This window comes from Suricata suricatta, chromosome X (genome assembly GCF_006229205.1).
Source record: "Suricata suricatta isolate VVHF042 chromosome X, meerkat_22Aug2017_6uvM2_HiC, whole genome shotgun sequence".
In the NCBI taxonomy this organism is placed as follows: Eukaryota; Metazoa; Chordata; class Mammalia; order Carnivora; family Herpestidae; genus Suricata; species Suricata suricatta.
The window spans coordinates 7,111,990-7,123,643 of NC_043717.1; the positions used below are offsets into that span (position 1 = coordinate 7,111,990).

The 11,654-nt window shown below is 52.5% G+C and overlaps 1 protein-coding gene across 3 annotated transcripts; it reads left to right on the forward strand.

The window, feature by feature from the left end:
- The first annotated feature begins 442 nt into the window (after window positions 1-442).
- LOC115284178 (cytochrome c-type heme lyase) lies at window positions 443-11,251 on the forward strand. Of its 3 annotated transcripts, none has more exons than XM_029930862.1 (7): window positions 443-574; window positions 1,131-1,273; window positions 3,796-3,947; window positions 6,297-6,445; window positions 7,185-7,328; window positions 9,272-9,358; window positions 9,838-11,251. In XM_029930862.1, exons 2-7 carry the CDS (start codon window positions 1,162-1,164, stop codon window positions 10,034-10,036), a joined length of 843 nt encoding a protein of 280 aa, XP_029786722.1. In that variant the 5' UTR covers window positions 443-574; window positions 1,131-1,161; the 3' UTR covers window positions 10,037-11,251. The 3 variants fall into 3 exon arrangements, with proteins under 3 accessions (XP_029786722.1, XP_029786723.1, XP_029786724.1); XM_029930863.1 differs by having other exon boundaries at window positions 7,209-7,328; XM_029930864.1 differs by lacking the exon at window positions 7,185-7,328.
- Window positions 11,252-11,654: the final 403 nt, after the last annotated feature.

An 11,654-nucleotide genomic window follows, 5' to 3' on the forward strand; every position in this document is an offset into this window, starting at 1 on the left:
GGGAAAAAAAATACTAAATTTCTCTTTGAGGTAAGTGAAAATACAGACCTTCAAGTCCACACACCCAGTAAAGAAGGCCTTGGCAGCCGGAACCTTGATTTGTTCACTTTGGGATCTCCGGAGTCGGCCACCTACTGATGTTACTTGAGTCATTACTATAACAAAAACTGGCGGGATGCAATTTAAAAGATGGAACTTTTGAAACTAACTCCTCCAAAGCAACCCCTCTGCGGCTTAAAGGAGCCATAGCAGAGAACCTCACTCCAGGAAACTCTCCGGGCCCGCGCTGGTGCGGAGGGGCGGGGCCAGGGAGCGGCCCTCGCACTTATAGGTCGAGGCGGGAGGGGGCGGGGTTCGCTCCTCCGTGATCGACGGAAGCCGTTCCGCTTCAGCCCGCGCCCCGCCTCCTGCGCGCCCGGAAGTCCCGCCTTCGGAAAAGGAAGTAGCGGTGCCCTCGAACGGCAGCGGTGACCGCGAAGACAGCGGTGACCGACCGCGGAGAAGGCGGCGGCGGCGGCGGGCTAGCGGTTAGAGGTGGGGCCGCCTCCTCAGAGCGGCCCGGGACTGGAGTCAGGTGCGGAGGGGCAGACTGGCCGAGGCCGGTGGGTTTGGCGGTCCTGGGACTGGAGCGGGTGAGACTCGCAGGGACCGTGTGAAGAAGACTTCGGCCGCGTCCTCCCGTCCGCGGTCCTTTCCTTCCTCTTCGAATCCCTTTTCTACCCCGTACCCTTCCCTGATTCCCAGTCCTTGACTAAGACTGGCTCTGGGGTTCTGGCCTGGATTCCCCTCTCCCATATGGATCATCACTTTGAGGACCCCCTGCTCCCCAGACCTACACCCCCCTCTCTGTGGTGTAATTTCTCAGGGGTACCCTCACCTCAGCCCCCAAATCCACTCATCTTAGAAACGCGCGTCTAAAGAGTGGTGTGGTGTAGATTTCACACTACTGTTTCCTAAAGGGGTTCATGTATAAAAGCTGTTCCTCAAAGTGGATACCCTGCCCTGTACATTTACATCAGGATGACCAGGGGGAGGGAGGAGGGTTGGGCAGATTAAGAATACCAGGGGAGTGGTCAGAGCCCAGGCCTGAGCCTTAATCGGTCTCTTTGCTTTGGCTCCTGTGAGTTTAGACTTGGTTGGAGTCGGCCGGCGCTTCCCACCATGGGTTTGTCTGCATCTACCCCTGCTGTTGCAGTTCAGACCGCAAATGCATCAGATCGCCAGACAGCATCCCCGCCTTCAGGATGTCCCATGCATGAAGGGAAAATGAAAGGTAATTGACTCTTTTGCCTAGAAAATAAAAACAAAAGAGAATTTACAGGAGGATCTTAAGGAAGAGGCAGCGCATCCTGTTAGTGAGGCCAAGTGAGTTGCGTCTCACAGTGCCCCTTAAAACGTATGTGACTGTAGGTAAGTTACTTCTCTAAGTCGCACCTCTCATCTGGAAGCTGAGGATATACGAATATTTCTCAGGGCTGTTGTGACAATTAATTAGGATAATGCGTGCGAGTGGAGTGATTGCTCCGTACCTCAGCCCTACCCCCCCCAAAGTTTGCCATCAGCCCTTCTCAGCCTGGGTGGCCACCTACCAGGGGACATGCGGCTGCGTCTGGAAACATTTTTGTTTGTCAAAACTGAAAGGGGTTGGTGCACGTAGTAGCGAGTAGAAGCCAGGAGTTCCTGGAGTGCGCAGCACAGCCCTGCAGCAAAGAAGCACCTGGCCCCGAATGTCAAGATTGCTGAGGTGGAGAAGCCTTGGCCTAGAGCTCGAGTCTGTGTTTGTCAAGGCACCTTTACTCCGACATCAGTTGCAGTATTTATCTGTGTAACAGTAAGTCATCACTCAGGGCCTGGCCGTGCTTTCCGAGGTGCAGAGGTGAGAAAGGAAAAGCTGCCTTTCACTCCCCACTGGTCCACGTCCGAGTTAGACCGTTCATATAAACGTATGGCCTGCAAAACGCTTCCTCGCCTTGTAGTCTGTCACTCCCTTGGTCGGTTGGTAAGAATTTACCCACTGCCCCCTCCGCGCCCAGCACTGGTGCGGTTTGTTTGTTTTTGCACGGAGAGAACAGCAATGAATGCAAAACACAAAACATGAAATCTGTGGCCCAATGGAGTTTACGTTCTCATCTTCATAATTCTGCATGGTAGGTCTTCTCCCTATTTTATGGTTCGGGAAACTTTTTTTTTTTTTGAGAGAGAGAACATGAGCAAGGGAGGGGCAGAGAGAGAGGGGGACAGAGGATCCAAAGTGGGCTCTGAAATGACTGCAGCGAGCCAGATGCAGGGCTTGAACCCATGAACCACAAGATCAGGACCTGAGCTGAAGTCGGACGCTCAACCGACTGAACCACCCAGGTGCCCCGATTTGGGACACTTAAGGGTCTCACAGCTAATCAGTGGCAGAGCCTGCAGAAACTCCGTGACCTTGGGCAAGGTTAGACCAGCGCCCTTCCAGGGTCTCTCCATATGAGAAGAATTGAGACAAATTCAGACGAAGCAGGTGTATTCCTTCTCTGATGAGCGTCCCTGGGTAGATCACAGAGCCCTGGGCAGGCTTTGATTTCATTTACCAGGTATCTGGAAGAGCTGTGGGTCGGATTCATTGGCATCAGTAAAGACTGTGGATATTTGTAGGTGACTAAAGGGGCTACTGGTTCTATGAGAAATGTAACTGTATTTTCTCACAGCCGGCCGGGATCAGTGACCCAGAAAAGGTTGGCCCTTCAAATGGTAGAGAGGAAAGGTGGTTTAGCAAGTCTCCCTTCAGGCCTCAGCTGCACATCGGACACAAGGTCCTAGAGAGATGAGGGTCCGGGAGGAGAAGCGGGGGACAGGAAGGGAAAGGAAACTTGTCTTTGGTGTGCAGGGCATCCAGCACATTCTTGGTGTTCCCGCTGCTACCTGACACAGGGATTCCTTACTCGGGCAGCTGTCTTCCCGGGCCCTGGCTCTCTGGGGCTGGCCCCGCCCCTGAGTCTAAGACCGGCCTCTCAGTTCCTGCACTTGCTTCCATCAGCACCCTGGGATCCTTGGGCATTGACTGCCCTTCTCACTGCTGCTCTTGGAGGTTCAGACCTTCCCTTCGAAGTGGCATCTGCATCCTGTGTGCATCGTGCACCATTTTCATTAATATGTGCCTTTTCTTGCTAAACGCTTGCTGTCTACCCATGAGGAATAGAACCTTGGCCAAGGGGTAGTTTTCTGAGCCTTGTTTCCATCCCGCAGCAAAGCACAAGGAGACTTTCTTCCAGGAGCCTCTTTGAAGCTCCTCTGCTCGTTTTCATCGCCTGTGTCCAGTACCTGAGAGAAGGCAACAGGAAGCCTGGCCTCTTGTGTCCTGATCGGGGCCGGGCCTTTTCTGGAGCTTGTGACTAGCAAGTCAGGGAGATTTGGTAAAATGTGGCTGAGCCCCCACTAGGTTCCTCCGCAACAGCTCGCTGCTGGGAGCCCAAGCAGGTACCTTCTGGCCCATTACTAAAACCGTGCAATGAACAATACAGCCCCTTGCAAATGTTGAGATTTTCTTTTTTCTTTTTGTTTTGTTGAGGGCATGACACAATAAGGAAGTGGGTACCCCTTTCTCTTTCAAGGGGAGAATAAATATACAGAACCTTCTCCTGGTCTTTAGGATATTAGAACGTTAGCTAGCTTCGCTCTCGGCAGCCTGAAACAGCAGACACCTGGCTTTGCCTTTGATGGTGATCCCTGGTCAGAAACCTAGCTCTCGAGGGCCCGGATTGAGAGAGCCAGATGTCCGGCCTCTGTGGTGACACTTTTTGTACTTTGTTGCAGGCTGTTCAGTGAGTGCAGAGCCATCTGTCCCAACTGGTGAGAACAGAATGAGCTCCGTGCCTGCGCACCAAGACCGTGCGTATGAGTACGTGGAATGCCCTGTTACGGGCGCTGCGGTCGACAGGAAGGAGAACCTGGACCCTTCTAATCTGGTAATTCACGCTCGGCCCCGCTCCCCAGAACTTTCCACACAGAGATGCCTTTGTGGACTCTGCACGACAGAGACTGCGGACAGCTAGGATTGATTCTCTCTCCCTCCTAAAATAGAGAAGTCTCGCATTCCATCCACACTGAGAATCTCGAATGCATTACTAAGTATAGTTTCAGAGAGCGCCTGAGAACGGGAACTGTGAGCAAGCGCCAGAGCAGGTTGACTGGAAGGAAGCCCCACCAAAGAAGGATCTCCTTCGGGGATGAGTGGAAGGCGGGAAATCCCATTAGGAGTGCAGCTAGTGTAGGTAAAGGTGTTTCTGGTCTTGGGAAACCTCCTAGGCCCGCGTGAGGCGCTGCTGGAGGCGCTTTGTCCAGCGCAGCTGAGTGCCAGCCCGCGTGAGAGTCACTGGTGTGGTACAGGGTCACGTGGCAGCCACCGTGGGATGGCACTGAGAAAGCAAGGGTAAGACACTGGCCTCAGTGTATTTTGTGATGGTGCGGGGAGCAGAGGTTTCCTGTTCAGAATCACATTTTAATGGAGAGCTAGACAGACAGACTCAGATCTGTAGTTTAGAAGGCCAGAACAGGGTTTTGAGAAGACCACGGTTACCAAGAGTATTCAGAAATCTTGGCTAACATTTGAAGGAACTAGAAATACTTAGTCTGGAAGAGAGGGGCTGTGGGATGTGTGTGCGCGTGCGTGCGTGTGTATTATGACATATATGTAACAAAATATCGGCAACTGGGTGGCTTGTACAGACACTTATCCCCCCAGTTCCAGAGGCTGAGAAGTCCTCTTAGAAGGTGCCAGCAGCTTCAGTAAATTTGGCGGGACACAAACATTGAGCCCCAGCACTCCGCAATGACCCTGCAAACTCTAAGGAAACTGCCGTGTTGAGGAAGCAGGTGGACAAGATCGGGGCTTCTCCGCCTTCGCACCACTGACGTTGAGGCGGCCAGTTCTTTGTGGGTGGAGGGGTGTGGGGGGGGCCTGTGCTCCGTGCGATATGTGGCAGCTTCCTTGGAGTTTACCCACCAAATGCCAGTGGCACCCCCTTTTCTCGGTCATGACAACCTAATGTGTCTCCAGACATTTCTAACGGTGCCCCCATTAGACTACTGTTGTAGGCACTCTGTCACAGTCCAGAACATGGGCCTTTTGGAATCCCACAGACCCAGACTCCTACCCATTGGTTGGGATTGTTACATGTAGCAAGAACATCAATAACAGCATTTCTTTTGGTCACATCTGTAGACCTCGTGCTAAGCGCCATCCACACTTCTGAGTAATTCTCATGACCGCCCCGCCTGGCCAGCAGTGGTCTCATCTCCGTTCTTGGAGCTGAAGCCACTGAGAACGAGCGAGCGTGCAGTTTGGCCCACGTCACTCAGCTAGGATGTGGCGCGTCCCACACTGAATCTCACCCGCCTCTGCCTGAGTCCTTAAACCCACTGTGGTGCCAGTGCAGGGAAGGGGCCGTGTGGTGCCCGGCCCGCCCGTGTCTCCCGCTGCCATCGTTCTAACCGGGGGCCATATCGTGACCTAATAATAGATGTGGATCTGCTAGAAAATCCTACGTACTTTCAGCACTAAAAACATTCTAGGCCAGGGGTGGCCAACCAGGCGTGATTTTTGCCCCTGGGAGGACATTGGTTGTCACAGCTCGGGACAAGGGGTGCTATCGGTGGAGACGAGGGAGGTTGCCAGATGTCCTACAGTGCTCAGAACAGAGCCCCGTAACCAAAGGTTGTCCGGCCCCAAGTGGCAGTGGTACGCGGGGTGAGAGCCCCTGGTCCAGGGCAAGTGTTTGCACAACACTGTTGTTGTCCCTTCTGTCGGGGGGGGAAGGATTCTCCCCCTCCTTCACGTCTGCCAGGGTTCTGGCCTCACCACTCCTCGCTAAGGTATTCAGCCCAAAGACTGAAAGCACCAGCAAGGTCGTAAAAACAAAAACATGTGAAAAGAAAGTGGTGCTCTACATGTATTTGCTGAGACGTTTCCTTGCAAGAGCAGACATTTTTGAAGAGCCCATCAGAGAAAGGGCTTTACAAATGTCTGCAGTCATGGTATTCATTTTTACTTCTTAATCGTTGGGGACAAAGAGACAGAAAACCTAACCACAGGGTGTGCCTACCATTTGTGAGAACTTAAACCAGGAAAACAACTTTAGAACTGTGACTCTTCAGGATAGCCAAATGGTCTGGCAAGTCGAAAATCAGGACGTCACTGGCTTGCTAGGGCACCTGCACCTCGTGTCTGACACATTGCTTTCCAGAAAGTTGTCAGGTGTATGGCTCATTTCTACGTTACTATTTCTGACATTTAAAAACCCGCTCGCCTTATTTAGATGCCGCCGCCTAACCAGATGCCGGCCCCCGATCAGCCATTTGCGCTGTCCACGGTGAGAGAGGAGTCATCCATTCCGCGAGCAGATTCGGAGAAAAAGTGGGTTTATCCTTCCGAACAGATGTTCTGGAACGCAATGCTACGGAAAGGGTGAGTGTGCATGTTACTGCGAGTGTACATTTGCTCATCAAATTCATCAAAGAATTAAATGTTAAAGAGGCTTTTGTCCCCAAAACATGTAGTAAATGTTCATAAGCTAGTCAGTATAGAACGTTCAACCGGTATTTCATCCCTACAAGAATGCAAGTGCAAGGCCAGTGTGTTAGGATCGGCCAGAGAAACAACTAACGGTGTGTGTGTCTTTAAAGATGTAAAGAGATTTCTTGTAAGGCATTGACTTCACATGACCATGGAGGCTGAGAAGTCCTGCCATCTGCAGCCAGGAGGCTGGAGGCCCACGGACTGTTGTTTTCATTCCAGTCCCAAGGCAGGGAAAAAACCAGCATCCCAGTTGGAAGGCAGGCAGGAAGGGTTCCCTGTTGTTTGCAAGAGGCTCGTTGTTTTATTTAGACCTTTGACTGATCAGATGAAGCCCACCACCTTAGGGAGGTCACTGTTTTACCCGTTGAAAGCTTACTCTCCTCCAAACTGCTCTCACAGACACACCCAGAGTGGTGTTTGCAACCCGCATGGCCCAGTCACCTTGACCCAGGAGATTAACTTCTTATAGCCAGTAACACAGATTAGAAAACTCTATTATGTGACATTAATCAGTGGCACTGAAAAAGTGTTACTTATGGTTCCTTGATCTGTGTGCAAGTGGTTTTTGGGGGCTCAGAGAAATGAGCATGCGGACCGACTTTAAGGCATGACCGGTCATGTTTATCAGGTTCTCCCCCATGTCCTTGCCCAGGTGGAAGTGGAAGGACGACGACATTAGTCAGAAAGACATGTATAACATCATCAGAATCCACAATCAGAATAACGAGCAAGCCTGGAAGGAGATTTTGAAGTGGGAAGCCCTTCATGCTGCGTAAGGATGTTTGAGATCTTAAATGGTTTTCCGTCATCTTTCTTATTTGGCCTCTGCTTTCTAGAGTTAGGACGTTGTAGTCAAGCAGTGTGCTGTTCTAATGCAACATTTTAGGTGGCAGGCCTGTTTCAGTGACTGGTGTGACATGCCCGCCCAGCTGTGGGAGCTGGTGGGTTCGGTCGGTCCCGAGGGCAGATGACTCCCCTCTGCTCCCCTTGTCTAGGGCCCCAGCCAGGCTCTGATCGGGGGTGGGCTTGCCAGCCATGGGCTGGAGTCCTCTGCAGCCTGGACCACTCCCTCCTCGGGTGACTGGTCGGTGACAGGGGTGGGGTGTGGGGGGGAGGCAGGTGCAGCAGGCACTGTGTGTTGGCAGTGGTGGCTGGCAGTGTGTGGGGACCATGGTCCTCGCACTTGGGCTGCATGAACAGTGCCCGAGGGTTTGCTGAAACACTGTGGGCGGGGGGGGGGGGGGGGGGGGGGGGGGGGGGGGGGGGGGGGGGGGGGGGGGGGGGGGGGGGGGGGGGGCGGGCAGCCCCAGGGCTTCTAATTCAGTAGGTCTGGGGTGAGGCCCAGACTTGACATTTCTAGAAACACATAGATGCTGCTGGTCTGCAGAGTCTACTGTGAGAACGGTAGGGGTGGAGGGTGTCTGCACCAAAAGCCTGATTGTATCCTCATGGGTGGGTTACATTTTAAATTAGTGATAAAATGGGATTAGCTTCTTGGCTGAAGTCCACTTAACGATTTCGTTAATGTGTCTCATTGTTTAAATATGTGGACTCTGAGGCTCATTAGCAGCCCTCCATGGGCGTCACTGGCTGGGCACCAGGCCTGGGAGGGGTCCGTGCGAGGATGGAGTGGCCCAGCCCCCAGGATTCCCTCGGTCACCGGAGACCGGCAGGAGCTATGTTCCCAGCTTGATACTGAAGCTGCCGACCAGGAGAGTCCACTTGGTCAGTTTCACCCCCCTCCTTGTCATTTTCCAGGGTCCCTCAAAATTAAGTTGGCCTTTTTAAAAAAATTTTCAGTGTTTATTTTTGAGACAGACAGACAGAGAATCCAAAGCAGGCTCCAGGCTCCAAACTGTCTACAGAGAGCCTGACGTGGGGCTTGAACCCATGAACACTGAGATCATGACCTGAGCCAAAGTCAGACGCTTAACCGACTGAGCCACCCAGGCACCCCAAAATTAAGTTGGCTTTTTAAAGAGACGCCTGCTACGGCCTCCAGGAGAGGGCTTGCCCAGGTTCAGTTTATTTTGCTGGCGACCCTCTTGAGAAGAGCTGCTACTGAGCGGTCCATACAGTAGCTCAGATGCACCTCAGGTGGGGCTCGGGTCGCTGGGCTGGTGTCCTTCCCCACCCCCACCCCCATGTCATTAGGGCCGGCAGGGCTGATGCCTGTCCTGTCCTGTTGGTGACAGCAGCGAACAAGACAGGCGGCGTCTTGTATTTCCTGACGTGAAGAGCCAGCCTGACGCGGATTTCATTTGTTCCTAGGGAGTCAGCCGGCCTTTTTCTTCATAAAGGCTTTGTTCATTGGTTTCAAATGAAAGAAGAGTAGGATTTGTCTTCTGTCCGTCTTAAAAAGCCCAGTGCAGCGTGTGAAAGAGAAGTGTCATGCCCAGCACTTGACATTTCTTTTTCTTTTACCTGAGAACATTTCCCTTTGCGCCACATGGAAAGTCCATTTCCTGACTCCTGCAAAGAAAGGCGCAGATATCTGGAATGAAGTGGGGTGGGGGGCGTGGGGGGGGGGGGACAGGCTTCATGCAGAAATAAAGAGCAATATTTTTAACAAATAGGGATTTTTCTCAGAATTGTTTTCAAAGTTCTTGCACTCTGCAAATGTGACATAAAACGCATACGGAGAAACTGCAACATCACATTTCTCAAAGTGAGGAAAAACATTTTAACGGACTTTTCTTGTTTGGGAATTTCTAGGGAGTGTCCTTGTGGTCCATCATTGATCCGGTTCGGAGGTAAAGCGAAAGAGTACTCACCAAGGGCGAGAATTCGTTCCTGGATGGGGTGAGTGGCAGGGCAAAAGTGGTATTGTAACGCGTCTTGGGTCAGGACCAGCTTTCTCTTGGCCCCGAAGACAACCCGTCTCGGAACTGCAGCTGCAGAGCTCTTCCCCTAACCCTTGGCACATTAGGGGTTTGTGGGTTGTCCCCTGTCTGATCTTCATGGCCAGGAATACACTCGTCCTCCGTGCTCCTTCCTGTGGTCTTTGCATCTGAGCACTCGGCATCCCTCTCTGTTCCTGCAGCGTAGACAGACTCCGCTCCCGTTTGGATCGCTGCAGTACCTCCTCGGACCTGCCTGGCCCGGGTCTCTCTCCTGTCGCCCATCCTGCTCCGCAGACAGATGAGCCGTTACCTGACTCAGGCCGGGCTCGTCACGGCCCGTCGGCACAGCAGACCCATTCTCCGGGGCCCCCCTCCCCACGCGGACGTGTGACCCCGAGAGCGAGCGCTTCCATGCTCACGAGCACGTTTTCGTTTCAGGTATGAGTTGCCTTTCGACAGGCACGACTGGATCGTCAACCGCTGTGGGACGGAGGTCCGGTACGTCATCGACTACTACGACGGCGGCGAGGTCAACCAGGAGTACCAGTTCACCATCCTGGACGTCCGGCCCGCCTTGGATTCGCTTTCGGCCGTGTGGGACAGGATGAAGGTGGCGTGGTGGCGCTGGACCTCGTAACCAGCGCTCTGCCAACAGTGGCAGAACACGGGCTATTTTTTTTTCCTGAGCAATACATTAAACTCTTTGCCGCACACCGAGCTGCTCTGGTGGCGTAATGGAAATGGCAAGTGGGTCGTGACACCGTATGCCTAGTCAGGGTCCCACACACCGTGTTCTTTTGTTTCCCCCTTGCGGTTTGTGGCAGATCGTTCTAGGTTTCCTTCCCGCTCGGCCCCAGTGGGAAGCAGTCCCTTGGTTTTTCCTTTTGCTGCAGTGTTGCCCGTGTATTTAATCTAGAAAAGTGAACAACCTCTGGGAAAGAATTTTTCTTAAAATTTGAAGAGTCGCTTTTTTCCTCACCATTCCTCATGAAAACGTGAGACGGAGCCCTGAAAGCCGGGCGGTGCTGAGTTTTTTTTATCTGGCCCGGTGTTCAATCCTCCTCTTTATACCTCGGGCGTGCTGCTCTGGAGACAGCCACCAGCATTCCGTCGTCCGCACGGTACGGTAGTGTGCCCTGGGCACAGCGCGGATGCCGGCAAGGTGGCACTTGTGACGGCTGCTCGGGCCGGGCCTCGTCTGAAAACAGTTTCACTTCCCGCATGATTTGATGATGTGCCTGCATAGGTATAGATGTTCTCACTTTTGAAATATGTTCATTTTGAGCCCTGCCATCCTGTTCCGGGACTCTGCTCCAAGCAGGTCTCATCGCCCGCGACATTTGACAAGTCCTCCCCTCTCTGAGTCCCATTTCCCCTCCTGCCTGAAGCCCGCCCTCGGGTCAGCCTAACCTGAACCTTGGAGGTTTGGCGCCAGTCACGGCACCAGCACGGTCGTCTCAAAGACAGGATCCTGTCCGGCTGAGGGTTAGAATTCACAAGAAGAGTATTTTCCCGGTTACGGGATGTTTGCATCAACTCACTGGGAGATGGTTTTGGAAGGGCGCTGCAAGTTTGCCGCTGAAATGCTTTCTGCCGGGGTTTCATAAACGGGCTGTTCCGCATAGAGCAGCACATTACTGCGGGCTTTCCTCGTAAGGGTTGGCAATATTAACCCATTTGGTGTCCGTTGAATCTGTAACATTAAGTTGGTAGAAGGACTCGTGTGATTGGGGGTTTTCTCTCGTGTCGGTATTGTGTGTGTGGCGTTTTCAAAATCTGGTAACTTTCAACTCTTCTACCTGTCAAAACACTGATATATTTTAAAATAAAATAAAGCTGATAGTTAACCGGTTTTGATTTAAAGAGTAACTTTCACATCTCACCGTCGTTTCTCCAGACAAATCACCCATCACTCACAGAAGTGAGGCCGCAGTCTCCCTGCTAGCGGTCATGTTGTCACCGTGAGTCAGCACTCCGGGGAAAGGTCATAGCTTGCTGGGTGTCAGAGCGGTCGGGTGCGAAGAGCGTGTCTGCTCATATCGGGGGTCATCGCTTCTCTGCTTTGACGGGAGATTCATTTAGAACATGAAAACTCCGTTTTGGATGTTCTCCGAGGTTTTAAATTAAGTCTTCTCTCTCCAGTATTCGCACTATTGAGAATCAGAACGAACACCTGTCTTCAAGGCAAGTATTAGTGAACAAGGTAGGGTTGGAACCGGGCTCCTGTATTTCGCTGGAACATTCCCTAGCAGTTC